Source organism: Protomyctophum parallelum (genome assembly GCF_964188405.1).
Source record: "Protomyctophum parallelum genome assembly, chromosome: 20".
NCBI lineage: Eukaryota > Metazoa > Chordata > Actinopteri > Myctophiformes > Myctophidae > Protomyctophum > Protomyctophum parallelum.
In genome coordinates this window covers 1,546,954-1,573,154 of record NC_139718.1, presented here as the reverse complement: position 1 = coordinate 1,573,154, position 26,201 = coordinate 1,546,954, and the positions used below count along the sequence as shown (strand labels likewise).

The 26,201-nt window shown below is 44.9% G+C and overlaps 2 protein-coding genes across 4 annotated transcripts in view; one reads left to right on the top strand and one right to left on the bottom strand.

Annotated features, from left to right (window-relative positions):
* Nucleotides 1–12,079, top strand: part of LOC310878249 (uncharacterized protein) — a 50,010-nt gene extending 37,931 nt beyond the window's left edge. For all 3 annotated transcript variants that reach the window (XM_083792470.1, XM_083792469.1, XM_083792471.1), the window contains 5 exons: nucleotides 3,766–3,930; nucleotides 5,427–5,525; nucleotides 6,931–7,068; nucleotides 8,430–8,502; nucleotides 11,832–12,079. In XM_083792470.1, coding sequence (XP_083648596.1) covers nucleotides 3,766–3,930; nucleotides 5,427–5,525; nucleotides 6,931–7,068; nucleotides 8,430–8,502; nucleotides 11,832–12,063 — 707 coding nt within the window. In that variant the 3' untranslated portion in view covers nucleotides 12,064–12,079. The remainder of the gene's footprint in view (nucleotides 1–3,765; nucleotides 3,931–5,426; nucleotides 5,526–6,930; nucleotides 7,069–8,429; nucleotides 8,503–11,831) is intronic.
* An 8,684-nt stretch (nucleotides 12,080–20,763) lies between these two features.
* fam241a (family with sequence similarity 241 member A) lies at nucleotides 20,764–24,055 on the bottom strand. The gene is made up of 2 exons (XM_083792483.1): nucleotides 23,846–24,055; nucleotides 20,764–21,119 (listed from the first exon to the last, which is right to left on the bottom strand). The coding sequence occupies exons 1-2, from the start codon at nucleotides 23,957–23,959 to the stop codon at nucleotides 20,775–20,777; spliced, it is 459 nt and encodes a 152-aa protein (XP_083648609.1). The 5' UTR covers nucleotides 23,960–24,055; the 3' UTR covers nucleotides 20,764–20,774.
* Nucleotides 24,056–26,201: the final 2,146 nt, after the last annotated feature.

The following is a 26,201-nucleotide window of genomic DNA, read 5'->3' as shown; positions in this document are numbered from 1 at the left end:
CGAGGCCATAAAGTAGTTTTCTGTGTGGATGTCTGGGGCTGTCGAGGCCAGAAAGTAGTTTTTTGTGTGGATGTCTGGGCTGTCGAGGCCAGAAAGTAGTTTTTTGCCCCTCAGTAAAGCTTCCCCGCATAACTTCCTGGTTTGATGATGATGTCACGCGCATACCCTCTAGGTTTTCAATGTAATGAGTCCCAGGATGCAGGGATGGTCTTTTAGAAATGAGTCCCAGGATGCAGGGATGGTCTTTTTAGAAATGAGTCCCAGGATGCAGGGATGGTCTTTTAGAGATGAGTCCCAGGATGCAGGGATGGTCTTTTAGAAATGAGTCCCAGGATGCAGGGATGGTCTTTTAGAAATGAGTCCCAGGATGCAGGGACGGTCTTTTAGAAATGAGTCCCAGGATGCAGGGATGGTCTTTTAGAAATGAGTCCCAGGGACATTTGATGAGTCCCACTTCAACCACGTTAGGAGTCATATTTTGCCTTTTTTCTTTTTTACAAATTGCAGCATTTAACTCCCATTTCATTTTATATGGTTATAATGTGGTTATATTCATGTAGAAAACAGAAGAAGAAATCCATCCATCCATCTTCAACCGCTTATCCGTAGCTTATGGAACTCCCTAGATGCTTCACTTAAATCCTCATTATCCTTGCCAATATTAAAAAAAAACATCTAAAGAAATATCTTATTTCTTCCTCTCTGTGTTTTACTTTGATGCGTTATATTTTCTTTTGTGTGTTTGTTGTTGTTGTATTGTTTATTTCCGTTTTTTGTGCAGTCTGTGTGGTTTTATTTCTTTACTGCACAGCTGCCCCCCTTTGCCAACTTGAAGACTTTTTTACTGTTCTTTATGGACTTTTAATCTGTTTAAACCAATGACCTCTTCCTACAGGAAAGGATTCCAAATAAGCCAGCTGGCTTCTTCCCTTCCTTGCATTGTATTTTTGTTCTTTGATGTGTCATTGTCTATTTTTTGTACTACATGCTAAATAAATCCGTTTCCGCCCCCCCCCCCACAGAGCTGTGTCTGGAGCGTCTCTCGGTGAAGGTGTCCTCGGTGGAGACGGACGTGGCCGTGTCGAGGCTAGAAAGTAGTTTTCTGTGTGGATGTCTGGGGCTGTCGAGGCCAGAAAGTAGTTTTCTGTGTGGATGTCTGGGGCTGTCGAGGCCAGAAAGTAGTTTTCTGTGTGGTTGTCTGGGGCTGTCGAGGCCAGAAAGTAGTTTTCTGTGTGGATGTCTGGGGCTGTCGAGAACAGAAAGTAGTTTTCTGTGTGGATGTATGGGGCTGTCGAGGCCAGAAAGTAGTTTTCTGTGTGGATGTATGGGGCTGTCGAGGCCAGAAAGTAGTTTTCTGTGTGGATGTCTGGGGCTGTCGAGAACAGAAAGTAGTTTTCTGTGTGGATGTATGGGGCTGTCGAGGCCAGAAAGTAGTTTTCTGTGTGGATGTCTGGGGCTGTCGAGGCCAGAAAGTAGTTTTCTGTGTGGATGTATGGGGCTGTCGAGGCCAGAAAGTAGTTTTCTGTGTGGATGTATGGGGCTGTCGAGGCCAGAAAGTAGTTTTCTGTGTGGATGTCTGGGCTGTCGAGGCCAGAAAGTAGTTTTCTGTGTGGATGTATGGGGCTGTCGAGGCTAGAAAGTAGTTTTCTGTGTGGATGTCTGGGGCTGTCGAGGCTAGAAAGTAGTTTTCTGTGTGGATGTCTGGGGCTGTCGAGGCCAGAAAGTAGTTTTCTGTGTGGATGTCTGGGGCTGTCGAGGCTAGAAAGTAGTTTTCTGTGTGGATGTCTGGGGCTGTCGAGGCCAGAAAGTAGTTTTCTGTGTGGATGTCTGGGGCTGTCGAGGCTAGAAAGTAGTTTTCTGTGTGGATGTCTGGGGCTGTCGAGGCTAGAAAGTAGTTTTCTGTGTGGATGTCTGGGGCTGTCGAGGCCAGAAAATAGTTTTCTGTGTGGATGTCTGGGGCTGTCGAGGCCAGAAAGTAGTTTTCTGTGTGGATGTCTGGGGCTGTCGAGACCAGAAAGTAGTTTTCTGTGTGGATGTCTGGGGCTGTCGAGACCAGAAAGTAGTTTTCTGTGTGGATGTCTGGGGCTGTCGAGGCTAGAAAGTAGTTTTCTGTGTGGATGTCTGGGGCTGTCGAGGCTAGAAAGTAGTTTTCTGTGTGGATGTCTGGGGCTGTCGAGGCCAGAAAGTAGTTTTCTGTGTGGATGTCTGGGGCTGTCGAGGCCAGAAAGTAGTTTTCTGTGTGGATGTCTGGGGCTGTCGAGGCCAGAAAGTAGTTTTCTGTGTGGATGTATGGGCTGTCGAGGCTAGAAAGTAGTTTTCTGTGTGGATGTCTGGGGCTGTCGAGGCTAGAAAGTAGTTTTCTGTGTGGATGTCTGGGGCTGTCGAGGCCAGAAAGTAGTTTTCTGTGTGGATGTCTGGGCTGTCGAGGTACAGAAAGTAGTTTTCTGTGTGGATGTCTGGGGCTGTCGAGGCCAGAAAGTAGTTTTCTGTGTGGATGTCTGGGGCTGTCGAGGCCAGAAAGTAGTTTTCTGTGTGGATGTCTGGGGCTGTCGAGGCCAGAAAGTAGTTTTCTGTGTGGATGTCTGGGGCTGTCGAGGCCAGAAAGTAGTTTTCTGTGTGGATGTCTGGGCTGTCGAGGCCAGAAAGTAGTTTTCTGTGTGGATGTATGGGGCTGTCGAGGCCATAAAGTAGTTTTCTGTGTGGATGTCTGGGGCTGTCGAGGCCAGAAAGTAGTTTTCTGTGTGGATGTCTGGGCTGTCGAGGCCAGAAAGTAGTTTTTTGCCCCTCAGTAAAGCTTCCCCGCATAACTTCCTGGTTTGATGATGATGTCACGCGCATACCCTCTAGGTTTTCAATGTAATGAGTCCCAGGATGCAGGGATGGTCTTTTAGAAATGAGTCCCAGGATGCAGGGATGGTCTTTTTAGAAATGAGTCCCAGGATGCAGGGATGGTCTTTTAGAGATGAGTCCCAGGATGCAGGGATGGTCTTTTAGAAATGAGTCCCAGGATGCAGGGATGGTCTTTTAGAAATGAGTCCCAGGATGCAGGGATGGTCTTTTAGAAATGAGTCCCAGGATGCAGGGATGGTCTTTTAGAAATGAGTCCCAGGGACATTTGATGAGTCCCACTTCAACCACGTTAGGAGTCATATTTTGCCTTTTTTCTTTTTTACAAATGGCAGCATTTAACTCCCATTTCATTTTATATGGTTATAATGTGGTTATATTCATGTAGAAAACAGAAGAAGAAATCCATCCATCCATCTTCAACCGCTTATCCGTAGCTTATGGAACTCCCTAGATGCTTCACTTAAATCCTCATTATCCTTGCCAATATTAAAAAAAAACATCTAAAGAAATATCTTATTTCTTCCTCTCTGTGTTTTACTTTGATGCGTTATATTTTCTTTTGTGTGTTTGTTGTTGTTGTATTGTTTATTTCCGTTTTTTGTGCAGTCTGTGTGGTTTTATTTCTTTACTGCACAGCTGCCCCCCTTTGCCAACTTGAAGACTTTTTTACTGTTCTTTATGGACTTTTAATCTGTTTAAACCAATGACCTCTTCCTACAGGAAAGGATTCCAAATAAGCCCGCTGGCTTCTTCCCTTCCTTGCATTGTATTTTTGTTCTTTGATGTGTTATTGTCTATTTTTTGTACTACATGCTAAATAAATCCGTTTCCGCCCCCCCCCCCCCCCACAGAGCTGCGTCTGGAGCGTCTCTCGGTGAAGGTGTCCTAAATCCTTATCCGTTTCCCCCCCCACAGAGCTGCGTCTGGAGCGTCTCTCGGTGAAGGTGTCCTCGGTGGAGACGGACGTGGCCGTGGTGACGTCCGTCCTGAAGAGATGTCCTCACCTCACGTCTCTGCACGTCCGCGGCCTGAGACCGCCGGCGGGGTCCTCACACCGCCAGCTCCTAGTCTGCGTCACAGGTACCCCCTAACCCCTAACCCCTAACCCTAACCCTAACCCCTAACCCCTAACCCTAACCCCTAACCCCTAACCCTAACCCCTAACCCTAACCCCTAACCCTAACCCTAACCCTCACACCGCCAGCTCCTAGTCTGCGTCACAGGTACCCTCTAACCCCTAACCCCTAAGCCCTAACCCTAACCCCTAACCCTCACACCGCCAGCTCCTAGTCTGCGTCACAGGTACCCCCTAACCCCTAACCCCTAACCCACAGGTACGATACTCTGCGTCACAGGTACCCTCTAACCCCTAACCCTAACCCTAACCCTCACACCGCCAGCTCCTAGTCTGCGTCACAGGTACCCTCTAACCCTAACCCTAACCCACAGGTACGATACTCTGCGTCACAGGTACCCTCTAACCCCTAACCCTAACCCTAACCCTCACACCGCCAGCTCCTAGTCTGCGTCACAGGTACCCTCTAACCCTAACCCTAACCCACAGGTACGATACTCTGCGTCACAGGTACCCTCTAAGCCCTAACCCTAACCCACAGGTACGATACTCTGCGTCACAGGTACCCCCTAAGCCCTAACCCTAACCCACAGGTACGATACTCTGCGTCACAGGTACCCTCTAACCCCTAACCCCTAACCCCTAAACCCTAACCCACAGGTACGATACTCTGCGTCACAGGTACCATTTCAGCCCACCGAATCAACAGTTGATTCAGTCGACTAAAATGTATTTTGTCAGGCATTGATGCCGTCGTAAGGACTGTTTTTACACTTGGTGAAAATAGCCGATCTACAGGTTGACGAAATTGTCAGTTTATTTAGTCTTAGTTTTAGTCATCATATCTTAGTTTCCATTTAGTTTTTGTCAGTGGAAAAAGTTAGTCGACGAACATTTTTCGCCTTCGTTTTTGTCGACGAAAACAACACTGTCAGTGCCAGGCTCACTGACTTTTTTCCCGGTCACGTGATCCCAACGCGTGACGTAGTCGTGTAAGGGAGATAATGGATTAAAAAGACATGTTTTATCAGGCCCAAATGGGCCAACAGGCGGGGCAGATTGGGTTGAGAAGGCATTGGTAGAATGGGCCCCAGGTCCTGATGTGTTAACCCATTCTGGGCGTTGAACCCCTTTTGGTGTTTGAAGCATCGTGTTATACTTTACCTAATGGCTAATAAAAAATAGCAGATCTACAAGCTCATAGCACGGCACCGAGTGCCGCGCTATGAGCTTGTAGCGTAGGTCTGCTATTTGTGAAAGATCTTGAAAATGTGGCGCAAATCTTTGAATATATATTCTTTCAGAGCGAACAGAAACAACATATTTTCAGATGGGTGTCGGCGGGCCAATTAAATCTGTTTTTGGGGTCCTTGACATTTTATACGTCAGGCCTAAATGTGTTGAGTAATGTGTGTTTGTGTCGGTGGATTGACTCCCGACAGTCACCGGTTGGTCGTGTCAACGTCACTTAAACACACCGCGTGTGATCCTTTCTGTTTAGAGTCCAACAGACGCTTGAGGAATCTGCACTTGGAGGACGTGAACCTGGACGACTGTCTGCCCGACCTCCTCAAGGTGGTGACCACCTGTCCGTTAGAAGGTAACTAGCTACATCTAGCTACATCTAGCTACATCTAGCTGCTTCAGCCACATCCGGGATAACATCCGGTCCGTCGGTAAAAGTGCCCCCCACTGCTATAAATCGCTTGGGCGCTATTTACGATTTACAATTTATCAGACGCTCTTAATCCAGAGCGACTTACATTAACCCATTGATGCCTGAGGCCGAATCTGGGAACGCCTTCTAGGGCCTGACCTAAGGTTTCTGATTTTTAAAAAAATAGTTATGTTGCTACATGTATAGCAATAGCTGATGAGACACAGAGAGCGCGCGCCGGCATCAAGGGTAGAACAACGTATACGTTGCACCAGGCGTCAATGGGTTAAGCAAGAACAAAAAAGCATGGCAATACATCACATATATTATAAAGTATTTATCATGAAACATGCGTAAGCTAAGAACGTAACAGTGGAATAAAGTGGCTAAAAACTACTTTCTGGCCTTGACGGCCCAGACATCCACACAGAAAAGTCCTATCTGATTGCATTAAACGACGTTAACACATTTAGTACCGGAAGTGCCTTCAAAATAAAGGCTATAGAGTGCCAGAGTTGTCTGATCGCTTTTACTTTGAAAGCCATGAAACAACTTGCCTAAAAAAGTTGACTTTACAAAGGGACCTCACATCCCCGATCATCTTAATATATTGTTTTACGCTCCAAAAAGCGTTCATATTTTGCGGGAGAGACGGATGATGAGCAGAAATGAAGCGCCAGCATATCGCTCCATTCATCACCACGGAGAGCGCCCTGGATTAGGAGATACGAGTCATTCTTTCCGCCGCGTAACATGGGAGTCAATGACAAGCTAATAGTTGCACAGAGCGTTAGCATACGGCAAGCGAAAAGCGAAATGCCAAAGAAAAAAATAGGAAGAATTCTGAATATTCTTATCTCGCCCTGCGTCGCTGGGACGTCGCTAGGACGTCCTCACACGTCAATAGTACTAATATTTCGGGATCCTTATGACGTTCTCAGACGACCTATGTATAGAATCTGTTAAACAATGTTAAGCTCACTTTGCATGTTGCTTTGCCACTCGATGTGCCATTCACTTTAAGCATGCGCAGACCCTCTATAGGACATTCCAAGTTTGACATGCATTAGGCTACCCCCGGTTTATATATTGTAAAATCAATGTTGATGTAACTCTGAGAGTGTACGAATGGAACTGGAATTGTTTCCATTCGTACACGAACTTATGTCTGTTATTGTTATTGCTTGTTTTTTTTGTTTTTTTCCACTTCTAGGTTTAATTATAACAATATTAACCTTGTTAAATGGTGTGTGTGTGTGTGTGTGTGTGTGTGTGTGTGTCTGTGTCTGTGTCTGTGTCTGTGTCTGTGTCTGTGTCTGTGCGTGTGTGCGTGCGTGCCACTCTCCAGAGCTGAAGCTGAGGGACTGTCGTCTTCTGGATAAGTTCTCTGGGAGGAAGAACAAGGAGAAGGCCTTACGTCAGCTGGTGGAGTGTGTGAAGACGGCCTCGTCACTGCATTCACTGAGCCTGTGTCAGAACCGTCTAGGTCCGTATGGTCACTGCATTCACTGAGCCTGTGTCAGAACCGTCACCCTTTTCACCTTTAGCTAAGCCCCGCCCTCTCCCACTTAGACATTTTCCAGTCGGGCTCATTCATTACAATTTACAATTTAGGCATTTAGCAGACGCTCTTAATCCAGAGCGACTTACAATAATCAAGAACAAAAGCATGGGAATACATCACAAAAGCATTTATCATAAAACATGCGTAAGCTACGAAAGTAACAGTGGAATATCTATATTATGAGACTATACATATAAACTATATATATATATATATACTACTATGCTATACATATGTACTATGGCGTGCTATGACTATATACAATGCAATTATAGTGCCGTCTACATAACATGCTATAAGTCTGTATCAGATGCTATCTAAGGGGGTAGGGTAAGTGCTATGGGCCATGATGGAGTCTGAAAAGGTGGGTTTTCAGACTACGGCGAAAATGGGAAGTGCATTCCACAGTTTTGGAGCCAGAAGGGAGTTTGGGACGTGTGGAGCGTTGTCCCGGCGTTTTTAGTGAGGGTACTTCCAGCTTCCAATGTAAATATCATGGATTTTACACTTTAAATACTGGTTCATTTTTGGAACCAGACTTTTAAAATCTCTTCCAACTCCGTCAACAAGGCCTGCCGTATGCACTGGAAAAATATGAGCGTGACATTTATTTTTTAAAACAATGTTTTATCATTATAGGAAAAAAATGTCAATTTGAAGCTATGATTCAGAAATTTGTTTTAGAATTGGCCTCGGGTGTAAAGGGGATATAGAAATAGATGAAAATAACTGTATTTTGTATATGGAATTAAGCATTATGTTATACTTTAGCTATTGAAAAATAGCAGATCTACAAGCTTGAGTACCAAGTGCCGCGCCGTGAGCTTGTAGGTCTGCTATTTTTGAAGAATTGCGAAAATGTGGTACAAATTCTTTCAGAGCCTCCCTGAAGGTGATTTATATCCCGACAATGACCACCTAGCCAGATATTATCGCGCTTATTACATAAAATAGTACATTGACCCAAAACGCAAGTGGCTGCGTCTGGCCAGCTGCAGGGCTGCAACACTGTGGGAAAACAAGGAAGTGAGTTGATCAATGACATTGTGTGTCACTAGTGTGTGTGTGTGTGTTTACATGGCTGTCATGTTGGAAACAGCAGTAAAGCGGGGGGGCGCAGCTGGTGCTCAGAGGGTCTGAATTAGGCAGAGGTCTGTTATACAGCGGAGTGGTCATTATGATGAGAACGCACCTAAATGAGTTAAGCGATTGACCAATCGGAAATCAAAAAGCATTCAACCAAGCCATGTAATGAATGAAAATAAGTGCCTTGTGTTTTGCAGCCAAGAATGTGTCCACCCTGGCAGAGCTGTTCAGCGGAGCCTCACAGAGCAATGTGACCTCGCTGGACATCAGGCAAGTTCTATACCAGGGGTGGGCAACTTTGACCATGCAGAGGACCACTATATAGTTCCACACTCACTCCAGAGGGCCACTATATAGTTCCACACTCACCCCAGAGGGCCACTATATAGTTCCACACTCACTCCAGAGGGCCACTATATAGTTCCACACTCACCCCAGAGGACCACTATATAGTTCCACACTCACTCCAGAGGGCCACTATATAGTTCCACACTCACTCCAGAGGGCCACTATATAGTTCCACACTCACTTCAGAGGGCCACTATATAGTTCCACACTCACTCCAGAGGGCCACTATAGTTCCACACTCACTCCAGAGGGCCACTATATAGTTCCACACTCACTCCAGAGGGCCACTATAGTTCCACACTCACTCCAGAGGGCCACTATAGTTCCACACTCACTCCAAAGGGCTACTATTTGACTACTGCAATGCGCTCTTTTCAGGACTGCCTAATAAGAAAACAACTGACAGATTACAACGTGTACAAAATGCAGCAGCTAGAGTTTTAACTAGAACTAAGATGAGAGAACATATTACTCCAGTTTTGGCATCACTGCACTGGCTTCCTGTTGTTTTTAGGTCTTAATGGTCTCGCACCTTCCTACCTACATGACTGCCTGCCTAAATATGTCCCAAACCGGCCCCTAAGGTCTTCCACTGCTGGCCTGCTCGCTCTGCCTAAAACAATGGCAACTAAAAAATACGGGGAAGCAGCTTTTTGCTTCTACGGGCCGTCGGCATGGAACAAGCTCCCACTGTACCTTCGTCAGGCAGCCTCTGTAGACATTTTTAAAGCTCAGCTCAAGACCCACCTCTACAACATAGCTTTTAAGTGTTTTTTTTGTTTTTTGTTTTTTTACTATTTTTAAATGTCGTTGCCTTATTTTATCTGTTCTTATCTTTGTACCACTGCCTTCTCCGGATTTGACACTGCGTTATTGTCCTATTGTTTTAACTGCTTGCCTGTTTTAATGCTGTTTTATTTTGCTTTTGTTTTTATTATCTTCTCTGCTCTGTAAAGCACTTTGAGCTACATTTATGTATGAAAGGTGCTATATAAATAAAGTTTATTATTATTATTATTATTATTATTATTATTATTACTATATAGTTCCACACTCACTCCAGAGGGCCTCTATAGTTCCACACTCACTCCAGAGGGCCTCTATAGTTCCACACTCACTCCATAGGGCCACTATAGTTCCACACTCACCCCAGAGGACCACTATATAGTTCCACACTCACTCCAGAGGGCCTCTATAGTTCCACACTCACTCCAGAGGGCCACTATAGTTCCACACTCACTCCAGAGGGCCACTATAGTTCCACACTCACTCCAGAGGGCCACTATAGTTCCACACTCACTCCAGAGGGCCACTATAGTTCCACACTCACTCCAGAGGGCCACTATATAGTTCCACACTCACTCCAGAGGGCCACTATAGTTCCACACTCACTCCAGAGGGCCACTATAGTTCCACACTCACTCCATAGGGCCACTATAGTTCCACACTCACTCCAGAGGGCCACTATAGTTCCACACTCACTCCAGAGGGCCACTATAGTTCCACACTCACTCCAGAGGGCCACTATAGTTCCACACTCACTCCAGAGGGCCACTATAGTTCCACACTCACTCCAGAGGGCCACTATAGTTCCACACTCACTCCAGAGGGCCACTATAGTTCCACACTCACTCCAGAGGGCCACTATAGTTCCACACTCACTCCAGAGGGCCACTATAGTTCCACACTCACTCCAGAGGGCCACTATAGTTCCACACTCACTCCATAGGGCCACTATAGTTCCACACTCACTCCAGAGGGCCACTATAGTTCCACACTCACTCCATAGGGCCACTATAGTTCCACACTCACTCCAGAGGGCCACTATAGTTCCACACTCACTCCAGAGGGCCACTATAGTTCCACACTCACTCCAGAGGGCCACTATAGTTCCACACTCACTCCAGAGGGCCACTATAGTTCCACACTCACTCCAGAGGGCCACTATAGTTCCACACTCACTCCATAGGGCCACTATAGTTCCACACTCACTCCATAGGGCCACTATAGTTCCACACTCACTCCAGAGGGCCACTATAGTTCCACACTCACTCCATAGGGCCACTATAGTTCCACACTCACTCCAGAGGGCCTCTATAGTTCCACACTCACTCCAGAGGGCCTCTATAGTTCCACACTCACTCCAGAGGGCCACTATAGTTCCACACTCACTCCAGAGGGCCTCTATAGTTCCACACTCACTCCAGAGGGCCACTATAGTTCCACACTCACTCCAGAGGGCCACTATAGTTCCACACTCACTCCAGAGGGCCACTATAGTTCCACACTCACTCCAGAGGGCCACTATAGTTCCACACTCACTCCATAGGGCCACTATAGTTCCACACTCACTCCATAGGGCCACTATAGTTCCACACTCACTCCAGAGGGCCACTATAGTTCCACACTCACTCCATAGGGCCACTATAGTTCCACACTCACTCCAGAGGGCCTCTATAGTTCCACACTCACTCCAGAGGGCCACTATAGTTCCACACTCACTCCAGAGGGCCACTATAGTTCCACACTCACTCCAGAGGGCCACTATAGTTCCACACTCACTCCAGAGGGCCACTATAGTTCCACACTCACTCCAGAGGGCCACTATAGTTCCACACTCACTCCAGAGGGCCACTATAGTTCCACACTCACTCCAGAGGGCCACTATAGTTCCACACTCACTCCAGAGGGCCACTATAGTTCCACACTCACTCCAGAGGGCCACTATAGTTCCACACTCACTCCAGAGGGCCACTATAGTTCCACACTCACTCCAGAGGGCCACTATAGTTCCACACTCACTCCAGAGGGCCACTATAGTTCCACACTCACTCCAGAGGGCCACTATAGTTCCACACTCACTCCAGAGGGCCACTATAGTTCCACACTCACTCCAGAGGGGCCACTATAGTTCCACACTCACTCCAGAGGGCCACTATAGTTCCACACTCACTCCAGAGGGCCACTATATAGTTCCACACTCACTCCAGAGTAATCCCCGATTACAGGGGATTAAACGATTACGTCAATTACGTCAACAGCCATAAGGCGGTTAAGTGAAGGTGGGGGCTGCCAGTTTCCCACCCCTGTTCTATACGCTCGGTGTTCACGGTACAACTTGGATTGGTCATTTTGACGGCAATCAAGTGCTCCCCTTCCCCAGTTCAGCCATGGCGCTGCGGGAACCAATGGACAGACGGGAAACTTGAATGATTTTCTTCTTCTTCTTCTTCTTGTTTCTCCCCCCTCAGCTCCACCAGCATCCAGGCGGCCGACCTGATGGACCTGGCGCGGCGCCTGGAGCAGAGCCCCCCCGCCCGGCGCGTGACCCTCGACCTCCGGCGGAACCCCTGGGACCGCGCCCACCGCCAGTGGAACGTGGCGCTGGCCGTGCTCCACGCCCACTGCGACTTCCTCATGGACTCCTACCGCTCCACGCCCGACATGATGGCGCTCACCTGCCGGCCGGGCGTCTTCGACTGACGACGTGAGGGCGTGTCCCTGGAACTACAACGGGGGGGGGGGGGGGGGGCGCCCCTGGAACTACAACGGGGGGGGGGGGGGGGGCGTCCCTGGAACTACAGATGGGGGGCGGGGGGGGGGGGGGAGGCGGCCAATTACATATCGTCTCTGGGGGTCCTTGACATGAAAACGTTTGAGAGCGACTTGATATAGAAACGGGTATTTCTGAAAACTGCCTTTTGAGGGCATTTTTTCTTTGTTTTGACGTCAGGCCTTAATGCGTTAAGAAGACCTGGAGATCAGATTCTACTGAATGGCTCCTAAAAATCAGGACAGTTTTTGGTGTTTTAAACATTATGTTATAATTTAGCTATTGAAAAATAGCAGCTTGTAGGTCTGCTATTTTTTGAAAAATCGAAGAACGACTGACATAGAAACATAGCTTTTTCAGAAAACTGTCAGGATGTAGAAGACATTTATAGAATCTGATCTCAGGTCAGAATGGGTTTAAAAAAACTAAAACAATGTTTCTGTGTCATTGGCTCTCAGACTGTCGTCATGTCAAGGACCCCCAAAGTGATCTGTGATTGGCTGCCGACCTCCATCTCAAAATATGTTGTTCCAGGGACCCCCCCCCCCCCCCCCCCCCAGAAGCAAAGTTAAAAACGTTCACTGGGAAAGACTATGTCATGTATTCAATGATTTTGCGCCACAAGGAAAACGGGGCTTTTCAGAGTAAAATCTCCCATATCTTCTCTAGCGCCTTTTATTTTGAAGAAAGTCCCTGGCACTCATTGTGTTAAAACCATAGACTGTAAAAAAAAATATGGACAAAGCGTTCTCCGGGTCTGATATGGACGTAAGATGAAGCCTGTCAGTCCTTGAACTGTAAATCGCCATCTTTCTAGATCCGTTTGGGCCCAGCTGGCCCATTGGCTGGCCCAGACAACGAGGCGGGACTTCCCCCCTTCTTCTCCGTTGGTTTTTATTTTGACTAGAGTGGGAGGGGAATCCTGATCATAGACTGTAATGGTAGCCACGCCCCTCAGAACATACACAACTTTATGGTAATTATTTTAATAAATGGGACCATCATTAAATATATAAAAATAAATAAAATAATAATAAATAATAATATTATGACATTAGAAATGAGACTTTAAACTAGTGACTGGAAGCAGATTATTAAGTATTCATGATCATGTTTATTAAGGTCTAGGTGAAGTTGGGCCCAAATACAACACCTCATGTTTCTATAGTCAGTTGTTCTCAAACATTGTCATGTCAAGGACCCCCGAAGATATATGAAAATGTTGTTTCAAGGACCCCCCCCCCACCCCACCCAGAAGCAAAGATTTGATTTAAAAACGTTGCTCAATATACTGTATATTCAAAGGTTTGGGCCACATTTTCTTGATTTGTCTACAAGCTCGTAGCGCGGCACTCGGTCGCGTCATTTTCAAATGATTGGAATCGGATGGGGACATCCCCTAGTATCAGTATTATTGATTACATTATTTATATCCATATCATATCATGTCAGACTGGATATTGTCTGTGATTTGGGATATTATACTATTGTGATGATATATGATCAGATTCTACAAAATGTCAGAAAACAGAAGCAAAGATTTGAGTTAAAAACGTTTGCACTGAAAGAATATATATTCAAAGATTTGCACTACATTTTCACAGGTTTTTTCAAAAATAGCAGATCTGTACTATTATGAGCTTGTAGATCTGCTATTTTTCAACAGCTAATAATAATAATAATCATGTTTAACCCATTCTGACCGGGCACCCATTTTGGTGTCGGCATCATGTTATGCTTTAGCTATTTAAAAATAGCAGATCTACAAGCTCATATCGCGCCACCGAGTGGCGCGATACGAGCTTGTAGGTCTGCTATTTTTGAAAAATCGAAGAGGGACTGACATTTCTAGAATCTGATCTCAGGTCAGAATGGGTTAATCAGACCCAGTGTTTGTCCGGCGGAAACCTCGTATGAATCTGATCTCGGGTCAGAATGGGTTAAAACACCAAAAGGGGTTCCTGTCCTGAACTGGATTAAGCACACACACACACACACACACACACACACACATAAATGTAAATGATTTTGGGGTCTCAACCTTGAATGTCCAAAACACTTACTTACTACATGACATGGGGGCAAAAGAACCTTTGTTCCTTCCTTTTGTCACAAGCTCTTTAATGGTTCAATAATATCATGGAACACTTAACCACTATCACCTTTATTTTATTTTATTTTGCAGAAATGGCCGATTTACAAGCTCACAATGTGCCATTAAATACGACGATACAAGGTTTCTACCCAACATCAGCGATATAGGGTTAATTTATTTATTATCTTAATTTATTGTTTTAGTACCAGAGGGAGCTGTGGGCTATAGTTCCACACATTGGAACTATCCCATTGAGACAAAGTGGGGTGCTATGGGCTATAGTTCCAAACATTGGAACTATCCCATTGAGACAAAGCGGGGTGCTATGGGCTATAGTTCCAAACATTAGGAACTATCCCATTGAGACAAAGCGGGGTGCTATGGACTATAGTTCCAAACACTAGGAACTATCCCATTGAGACAAAGCGGGGTGCTATGGACTATAGTTCCAAACACTAGGAACTATCCCATTGAGACAAAGTGGGGTGCTATTGTGCTATAGTTCCAAACATTGGAACTATCCTATTGAGACAAAGCGGGGTGCTATGGACTATAGTTCCAAACACTAGGAACTATCCCATTGAGACAAAGCGGGGTGCTATGGACTATAGTTCCAAACACTAGGAACTATCCCATTGAGACAAAGTGGGGTGCTATTGTGCTATAGTTCCAAACATTGGAACTATCCCATTGAGACAAAGCGGGGTGCTATGGTGCTATAGTTCCAAACATTGGAACTATCCCATTGAGACAAAGCGGGTGCTATGGTGCTATAGTTCCAAACATTGGAACTATCCCATTGAGACAAAGCGGGGTGCTATGGTGCTATAGTTCCAAACATTGGAACTATCCCATTGAGACAAAGCGGGGTGCTATGGTGCTATAGTTCCAAACATTGGAACTATCCCATTGAGATAGAATGAGCACATTCGCACCCCCTCCTCCCCCTTCTGAAAGTGACGATGGCTGCCCCTTAAGGGGATTGTGACATTAAAAATAAATGTTTTTATTTTCTTTTTTTCCCCTTCTTTTTCCACATGGGGACGATTATACTGCAATTATACTCGAGGGATGATATAATAATTGTGACAGACGCACGTAGCACGCTACTGTCAGCGAGGTGTGGCACAGCAGAGGTTTATGAAAATAAATGCGTTCTGGCTGAGTGGCAGATTATTGTCTCCATAATAACAGCACACTTCAGGTTGCATTGAAGCTCGTGAGCTTGTAGATCAGTTGGCAATAAGTATGTGTGGATTCCAGAGTAAAGAACCTCTGACTTTTATGGAGTACTGGCTAAGAGTGGTACGGCTGAAGGGAGGATGAATATTGTCAGATTGTCTAGTATATATATATATTTTTTATCCCACGATTTTGTAACCCATTTTTCACCCCTGTGTCAATCGTCTAATGTGATCCTGGACTCTACACACCCTCCACCAACCTAGTCCCCATATATGGGGGACAAGGGGAGACCAACCTAGTCCCCATATATGGGGGACAAGGGGAGAGCAACGGACTTGAACTCATGCTTCCTTCATGCCTGAGTGTCCAAGTTGCTCCTTTACACCTGACAGGGGGGAGTTTCCCTGGTTGGACGTAGCGCGTGGAAGGAACACGTTATTCCAACCAGTTCCTTTCCCCTCCATCAGGCGCCCCGGCTGGCCAGGGGGAGGCAGTTTAGTGACCAGGATTCAGATGGTCTAGTATTATTATCATGAACTTGAGAGTTGGTCTTAAAATATTCTTTGAGGGGTGTAGGAATTAAGCATATTTGGAAGCTAAGTGCATTTATAGATGAAAGATAGGATGTCATAGATAGACAATACATTTAGATCTTTAAACAGGAGCAGATGGAGCCAAATAGAAGAGGTAGCTATTATTACACATTTGTAAGTGTAAGATCAGCCACCAAACACATTTCGACTAAATCAACTGTAGATATATTTAGTTGACTAAAATCTTATATTTAGTAAACTAGATTTAACACTGAAACATTCCCGGTGACTTAAAATGTGTCGAACTCAATTCAAGAAACTGAAAAATGTAAATTTGCTGTCAAAATCACCGACGCCTAGAACAGTCCTAATGCTATTTTATAAGGAAGACAACAGGCAGAAGTCAGATAAGACCTTTATTGATCCTGAGGTGCTTAACAGAACAAAGCTGATTTTTTTAAATACAAAATATATATATTTTAAATAATGTATTCAAACATGGGAGAAATTATGCAGCATTACATCATTTCATTGGTAAGAGTGAGTCAACAGTGATTTGCCATTATAGAATAGAATCTTTTTTGTACATACATTCATACATACATTACATACATGATTGTATATGACAATGTCAAACCTATAGGCTTTGATTTAGAACGCAACCAGGTATAATCAGCCACAATAGAGCACCGAAGTCTGACGTCAATATCGGTAGATATTGAAAAATAAACATGTCACCCCGGCCGCTTCACTCATATGGATATGAAGATCAACTGACTGAGAGAAAACGCTGATGTTACTGCTACTGAATTAGTTACATTTCTGCCCCCCTCTGGCCACATTTGGGAACAACACTATTTTAAAAATGTGACATCCGATAATTCACTCTCCTGTTGTTTGCTTCTCTTAACCCAGATTCTACAAAATGTCTTCTAAATCATGAGCGTTTTCTGAAAAACCCTCATTCAGTGGTTGTCAAGGACCCCCAGAATGATGTGCGTTTGGCCGCCGACCCCCATCTGGAAATATGTCGTCTGATAAATCACGTCATAAAAGATGTATAATAATACACATTGGTAGCGATGTTGGAAGATGATAACCGGCGCCCCTCACTTCACACGGGTGTGATTTGTTTGTTTGTTAAACGTTAAACGTCTCTCTCCAGCTCTTTAATGAATAATTTGGTCATTGAAATAAAATAAAAAGGTTGATTGTGGACACAATTTACATTTCAGATGGATCCACCGGTCATATGGATGCACATTTAGACATGTTGCAAACATACTGCACTGTAGCCAGGGTTTCAGCCCCTGCCCCTTGTACCCGTCTGTAAAACAACTGCCCCTTTTACCCGTCTGTAAAACAACTGCCCCTTGTACCCGTCTGTAAAACAACTGCCCTTCTACCCGTCTGTAAAACAACTGCCCTCTCCTCTCCAGACCAACAAATGCAGCGTTTACTACATGGTGAAAGAAATGCAAATGCCTCTCCTCTCCTCTCCATGCTGGAAGGAAGGCAGCCTTCAGGAGAATTGCAAGTCTCCTGAACTTGAACAAAGTATTTTTGTTTATAAATCCATGTCGTTACACACCTGCATCTCCACTAGGTAAAGAGTGCTGGGTTTGGGCCCCGAAAAGAGCAGATCTACAAGCTCTCACGTTGTAGATCTGCTATTTTTGCTATTTATTTTGTCCAAAAGTGCCCCTGCCACTCTAACACTATCTGCATGTCCCTGACTGTAGCGATTGCCCGCCATGACTGCTATGTGTGTGTGTGTGTGTATATATATACAGTATATATATATATATATATATATATATATACACATATACACACACTGTGTGTTCTATCTTTAGATGTGACTTTTTCTCCTCGCTCCCTAATGGATTCAAGTAAAATAAGGCCGTCATGACGTGAAGGGGGTTGTTGTTAATGTTATCGGATCTGGGATCTGTGGAATCCACAGATCTGGGATCTGTGGAATCCAGGGAAGGATCAGCCCCGCCACACACACACACACTACAAGCGCTGTGTTTCATGAACAAGTATAGCGACGCGACATGTAGAATTACGAGGATGTCGTCTTGGTATTAAAGCCAAACCAGTTACTGAAAAGTGCAGATTCTTATGGGATGATAATCTGAGATAATCAGGATTTCATGGAAGATCGAACATGCATTCTTTGCATGACATGCTTCCATGTGAAGACATGATATGACCCACTTCTGTAGAATAACTTCTGTAGAACCCATGACATGCTTCCATGTGAAGACATGATGTGACCCACTTCTGTAGAAAAACTTCTGTAGAGTCCAAGCCACTGAAATCAGTCTGCCCTCCCCTCTCTCTCTCTCTCTCTTTTTTCTCTTCTTTATGACAACAACAAACGATGGAGGACGTTGTTGCACAAAAGACAATAATTATCCAAACCCACTCGTTAGTCGTTACACGCGTGTTGTGACAAATGAAGTTCGTTTAGGCCTGTTCCCACGGAAAAGACTTCCTTCCGCGAGCTCACGATCAGTTCAGACTCACGAGTCCACTACAGGCTCACGATCAGTTCTGACTCAAGAGTCCACTGCAGGCTCACGATCAGTTCTGACTCAAGAGTCCACTACAGGCTCACGATCAGGCATTAACCCATTCTGACCTGAGATCAGATTCTATAAATGTCTTCTACATCCTGACAGTTTTCTGAAAAAGCTATGTTTCTATGTCAGTGGTTCTTCGTTTTTTTCAAAAAACAGCAGACCTACAAGTTCTATGAGCTTGTAGATCTGCTATTTTTCAATAGCTAAAGCATAACATAATGCTAACACCAAAATGGGTTGCCTGTAGTTTGGTTTTAGGGCTGTGCATTGTGGACAAAAATATAATATTGCAATATTGAAATTCCCCCCCAAAAAAATCTTCTTCACACACAGCTCTATAGAGGCTGACATCATGCTGTGATGCGACACGTGAGCTTGTAGATTAGCAAAAAGAAAATAGCCCATTTTTAATAAAAGTATAAAATTGTGCTTAGAAATAAATAAAAAACGCTCATGCCATTATTATTACCATAGCCGGAATCTCACGTTTTATAGCATATTATCGAGATTATATCCACTAAAAGAATAATACAAAATAAATAACTTAAATCCAGTGATGATAGAGCACATGTTGATAGCTGTTTTTGGCAGCAATCTTTTATTTTAGTTTTAGTCATAGTCTCTCGAATAGTTTTAATTTAGTTTTAGTCACCTGGAATGTTTTAGTGTTAGTCTAGTTTTAGTCGACTACATGTCATAAGATATGACATGTGTTTTGGCGGACCAAAACACATGTTGTTAGGAAGGGGACTAGTGGACAAGAGATCCAGTACAAGACATTTAACACTTGGTTGCATGCTGAAAATAGCAGATCTACAAGCTCACATAGCAAGTGTAAAATCCGTCATTACGACGGCATCAAGGCCCGCCAAAAATACATGTTAGTCGACTAAATCAACCGTAGATTTAGTCACAAAAGCCACGCGGCTCTACGAGCTCAAGCTTCCCCACATGGTGTAATAAAGCCTCTATTCTCGGTAGAACTACTCAGTAGAACTACTCGGTAGAACTACTCGGTAGAACTACTCGGTAGAACTACTGCTACTTAGTTGACCCGGGTGTCCCCCAGGGCTCTTAGACGAGGGAGCCACGCCCCCACGTGTCAATCGGATGTCCGTGAAGGAGAGTTCCAGTGACGTCGCTCCCGGTAAACACAGCACTGGGAAAATGACCACTTTTCCAATACGCGCCGAGGCGGAAAAACATTCGAAATCGGATTTCGCTGCCGTCGCGATACCATGCGCTAGACTTTGAATTAAACACATAAATTAATTAGATTCTCGAATGCCTGATCTGAATAGAAGAAAAAAAAGGAAAAACTTGAGTTGAAAGAAACAAAGTGGTGTGATATTTCTCTTATAGTACCAGAGATGAGCCAAGGGGAGAATTCTAAATTAAAACCTCAAGCCCCCCCCCCTCCCCCTCAGCAGCCTTGTCCATTTCGCCTCGCGGTATAAACATCGGCATCGGGGATGGTCGATATTTCTCAAGGTTATCGTGCGAGAGAGGCTAAAGCGTTATTCATAGTCTGGATTTAATCGGTGGTGAGGTGACCACCGCAACTATACAACATGACGTCACTGAGCCGCGGTGAAGAGCAAAGGAGCGGTGGTCACCTCACCTCCGGAGCGGTGGTCAGCTCACCACCGGAGCGGTGGTCAGCTCACCACCGGAGCGGTGGTCACCTCCTCACCACCGGAGCGGTGGTCACCTCACCACCGGAGCGGTGGTCACCTCCTCACCACCGGAGCGGTGGTCACCTCACCACCGGAGCGGTGGTCACCTCCTCACCACCGGAGCGGTGGGGTGGTCACCTCACCACCGGAGTGGTGGTCACCTCACCACCGGAGCGGTGGTCACCTCACCACCGGAGCGGTGGTCAGCTCACCACCGGAACGGTGGTCAGCTCACCACCGGAACGGTGGTCAGCTCACCACCGGAACGGTGGTCAGCTCACCACCGGAACGGTGGTCAGCTCACCACCGGAGCGGTGGTCACCTCACCACCGAAGATCCAGACTATGAATGAGCCTTAAGTTTGAAGACATTCCAGGGTTGCGGTGGGTGTTTGACAGAAGACGACCGGTCGTCCCCACCACCACCAGAACCTCTACTCCTTCTGTATATAGATGATGATGATGCAGAGCGTCCCCCCCAGCCCCAGACCCAGACCCAGACTACTCCTTCTGGATGTAGATGATGATGATGCAGAGCGTCCCCCCCAGCCCCAGACCCAGACTACTCCTTCTGGATGTAGATGATGATGATGCAGAGCGTCCCCACCAGCCCCAGCGCCTGCACGCCCAGGAACCAGAGCAGCAGCCAGAAGAAGACGATGACCACGGGCTCCACGATCTTCTCCCCGAAGTACATCTGGGAGAAGCCGGCGCGGCGCAGCGCCTTGTTGAGCGTGCCGAACAGCGTGCCCATGCGCTGCACGTCGTCCAGCCGCTGCACCCGCGTGGTGGGGTCGTCCAGGTAGGGCCAGCGGGCCGTGGGGTCAGCGGGGTCAGAGGAGGGAGGGGCCGCCGGGGGGGGAAGCTGCCGGGGGGCGTGGCTGCTGCTGCTACCGCTGGAGGCGTCCTGTTGGACGAGGAGACAGACATTACATCAGTGGATCCCAAACAGGGACCCCCAAATCAACAAAACCGCCCCAAAATCCCAAAACGCCCCCTAAGGACATTGCTGGTCTGCTCGCTTTGCCTAAAAAAAGGCAACTAAAAAATACGGGGAAGCAGCTTTTTGCTTCTACGGGCCGTCGGCATGGAACAAGCTCCCACTGTACCTTCGTCAGGCAGCCTCTGTAGTTTAATAAACTCCCACTGTACCTTCGACAGGCAGCCTCTGTAGTTTAACAAACTCCCACTGTACCTTCGACAGGCAGCCTCTGTAGTTTAACAAACTCCCACTGTACCTTCGACAGGCAGCCTCTGTAGTTTAACAAACTCCCACTGTACCTTCGACAGGCAGCCTCTGTAGTTTAATAAACTCCCACTGTACCTTCGACAGGCAGCCTCTGTAGTTTAACAAACTCCCACTGTACCTTCGTCAGGCAGCCTCTGTAGTTTAACAAACTCCCACTGTACCTTCATCAGGCAGCCTCTGTAGTTTAACAAACTCCCACTGTACCTTCGACAGGCAGCCTCTGTAGTTTAACAAACTCCCACTGTACCTTCATCAGGCAGCCTCTGTAGTTTAACAAACTCCCACTGTACCTTCATCAGGCAGCCTCTATAGACATTTTTAAAGCACAGCTCAAGACCCACTTCTACAACATTGCTTGTAGAACTACGAGCTTGTAGGTCTGCTATTTTTGAAAAATCGAAGGACCACTGACATAGAAACATAGCTTTTTTTTCCAGAAAACTGTCATTTTCAAACAGACATTTTTAGAATCTGATCTCAGGTCAGAATGGGTTAATGAACTTTGAATCTAATCAATGACCTCTTCCATACAGGGGAGGATTCCTGGCTTCTTCCTTTCCTTGCGTTGTATTTGTGTTGTTTGATATGTATTGTCTATTGTTTTATACTATGTGCTAATTAAATAAACCTAAAACAACGTCCATGTTTGGGGAAAGACTAAACAGCGTAGAGCACTGCATGGTTCCCAAACGTTTTCATGTCAAGAACCCCCACATTGACTCATCAGCCCCCATTAGAAAATATAGGCCACCGACCGACCCCCCAATTTCAAGGACCCCCCAGTTTGACATGCATTAGTCTACGGACCCCCCCATTTAATGGCATTTATATCTCTGGGACCCCCAATTTATATCGTAAAATCAATGTTAATTGTACTCTGAGAGTGTACAAATGGAACCAAATGGACCCATGGACAGGTTGAAAGTGCATACTGTCATTTCTACTACTAACTTCCGGCAGCTAGAATCATTTACCAAACCAAACCAAATGATAGAAGGTATTGACTAAAGCAGTGTTGTTTTTGTCGACTAAAACTAAGACGAAAAATGTTCGTCGACTACCTTTTTTCACTGAGGAAAACTAAATGGAAACTAAATCAAAACTAAGCTGTGATGACTAGACTAAATATTCTGACAATTTCGTCAACAAATAAAAACTAGACTAAAATGTTAGGAAGGGAAAATGCAACCATTTTACAATTGGTTCCATGCTGAAAATAGCCGATCTACAAGTTCACAACGCGTCGCACTGCGACGCGTTGTGAGCTTGTAGATCGGCATCAAGACAAAAACCAGGGTGAAGTTGCGTCATGACTCTCGTATGAATACGAGAGTCATGTTTACAGGGCTAGTACAAAATGGACCCTTATGGGTCTGTAACTCTGAGAGTGTACAAAATGGACCCTTATGGGTCTGTGACTCTGAGAGTGTACAAAATGGACCCTTATGGGTCTGTAACTCTGAGAGTGTACAAAATGGACCCTTATGGGTCTGTAACTCTGAGAGTGTACAAAATGGACCCTTATGGGTCTGTAACTCTGAGAGTGTACAAAATGGACCCTTATGGGTCTGTAACTCTGAGAGTGTACAAAATGGACCCTTATGGGTCTGTAACTTTGAGAGTGTACAAATGGAACCAAATGGACCCTTATGGGTCTGTAACTCTGAGAGTGTACAAATGGAACCAAATCCAATTGTACACAATAAAGTATGTTAATAAAGTATGCAATCAAATCAATCTAAACTTGTTCATGTCAAGGACCCCCCCCCCCACATTGACACTAATTAGCCCACGGACCCCCCATTTGAAAAGATATGCCAGGGACCCCCTAATTAGAGACGATGTTTAGTTTACAGCTCTAGCAAAACCAGTTTAATTTCAAGGACCCCCAGTTTGACATAACCAGACGGGGCAGCAGAGAGTACACAGGGTCCCCCACCCCCCCCCCCCCCCCCCCTTAGGGTCCATTTGGTTCCATCTGTACACTCTCAGAGTTACAGACCCATTAGGGTCCATTTGGTTCCAAACTATCATTGATTGATTGATTGATTGAAATATGTATTAACAGTTTGCAGAATTACAGTACATTTCAAGCACAAACTCAGTACAAAGACTGTTAACTGTGAGTGGACGACACCATTAAGCGTTACACTTGTTTACAACAGGGTCCACATTGTTCAATTCATCAAAGCATTTAGCTGAGGGAACCCCTGGAACTCCCTCAAGGACCCCTGGGGGTCCCCGGACCCCACGTTGGGAACCAGTGACTGGCCAACGACGCGGAAACGACGCGAGATGTCCTCTCTCTGACACACTGACAGCCGTGTGTTTACGTACAGAGTACAGTACAGAGTACAGTACAGTACAGTACAGTACTAGTCTACCTGCTGCGGTGCGGAGGTCCGTGCGACGCCTTCATCAAACTGTTCAGAACGACCGTTTTGATGATGATGATGAAGGTGATGATGATGATGGGGATGGGCCACCGTGGCGGACATGATGTTGTTGTTGTTGTTGTTGTTGTTGTTGTTGTAACGTAAACAAAGCCGGACGGGACGGTAGAGGGGGGGTGAACTTTCCTCCTCTGGGTCCAAATCAAAATAATCCTCTCAACTGACTTCTTTACTTCCCGGTCTGTCCCGTGTCACGTGACTCACTGACTGTGACGACACGACTGGTTGGTTATTATGGCCTGCTACGTCACACAATACAATACAATATATAAATAAATAATAATAATAATAATAATTTACAATTGTATTATAATTAATACATTAATAATACTGTATAATTAATTAATTATATATTGTATATAATATACAATATATAAATAAATAATAATAATATGCAATTGTATTATAATTAATACATTAATAATAATATATCATTAATTAATTAATTAATTAATTAATTATATATTGTATATAATATACAATAATATAATGTAAAAAAATAAAAAGAATATCTACAAGCTTTCTTTTGATTGATTGATTGAAATATGTATTAACAGTTTGCAGAATTACAGTACATTTCAAGCACAAACTCAATACAAAGACTGTTAACTGTGAGTGGACGACCCAATTAAGCATTACACTTGTTTACAACAGGGTCCACCTTGTTGTAAATATAAGCTCACAAAAGTGAGGTAACGGTTGGGTGTTGTAGGGCAGGCAGAGATGGGCGTGTATGTATTTGAAATACATGTATTTTAAAATACAGAAAATAATATGTATTTTCTGGTTTTTTTTAAATAGGCTACCACAAAAAAAATGAAAATTATTTTAAAATACAAGAAAAAGTATGTTAAATACATGTATTTCAAATCCATGCATGAATAGGATAAAACTGGCATACCTACTGTATATAATATCCCAGAGAGAGATGGAGACGCACATACTGTCTGAACAAACACTTGGTTTCATTTCAAGGCACACTATTTGTTCCTGTTCCTAATTTATGTAAACGACATGACATCAGCTTGTGACTGCAACTTGTTCCTGTTCGCAGATGACTCAGCACTGCTGGTCTCGGACAGGAACAAACTGCAGGTTGAAAAGGCCCTCAGCTCTGACCTCGGTAGAATCTGCACCTGGCTCGCTGATAACAAACTATCCTTACACCTGGGAAAAACTGAATCCATTCTCTTTTTATCAAATAGTAATCTCAGCAAGGCAGATGGCTTCTTGGTTAGAGTGGGTGACAATATTATCACACAAAAAGATTAAATTACCTACCTAGGTTCCATCCTGGAGGCTAATCTCTTTCTGGTGATAAAATGGCCACCAACGTAATCAAAAAAGTCAACCAAAGAACAAGATTCCTTTACAGGATCTCCTCACTGGTCAACAAAAACACCTTGAAGACCTTAACAGGAGCCCTCGTACAAGGTTTCTTTGACTATGCATGCACCTCTTGGTACCACAGCACCTCAAAGGCCCTTAAAACAAGGCTCCAGACCTCCCAAAACAAACTGGTCAGGCTCCTACTTGGCCTCACCCCCCGAACCCACCTCACCCCTGCCCACTTTGACAGGCTGGAATGGGTCTGGTCCACAAGATTCGATACACCACCAAGATACCCATGTATACCTGTCTAAATACTTCCTTAATGTTAACGAAGTCCACACCCACAACACCAGAGGGAGTGCAACGAACCATGTAGGCCTACAACCCAGATTCGGCACAAACAAGGGACTAAATTATTTTGGCTCCTATGCCACCAAAATGTGGAACGCCCTACCAACAGTCATTAAGACATGTGAGTCCCTTGACTCCTTCAAAGGGCACCTATTATTTTCCCTTTTTACCTCCTTTATGATGAATTCATGTTCTCTTTTTGTTTTACTGTGTGTGTGTCTATTTGTACGTCTCTAAATGTTTTGATGAATTGAACAAGTTGGACCGTCTTGTAAACAAGTGTAATGCTTTACTCACAGTTAACAGTCTTTGTATTGAGATGTGCTTGAAATGTACTGTAATTCTACAAACTGTTATTAAATATTTCAATCAATCAATCAATCAATCAATCAATCAATCAATCAATCAATCATTTATTTGGCTTTTGAGCCACGGACCACCATTTGATGACATTTAGCCTCTCAGACCCAAAACTAAAGAATATTTTGTTGTCATTGGATAAGATTCCATGCTTTTGGCAAATGTTTATCAAAATAACAATCCTTCTACATTCTCTAATTGTGTAGACTGAAAAATGAAGTAGGCCTAATGCAGATGAGATGTT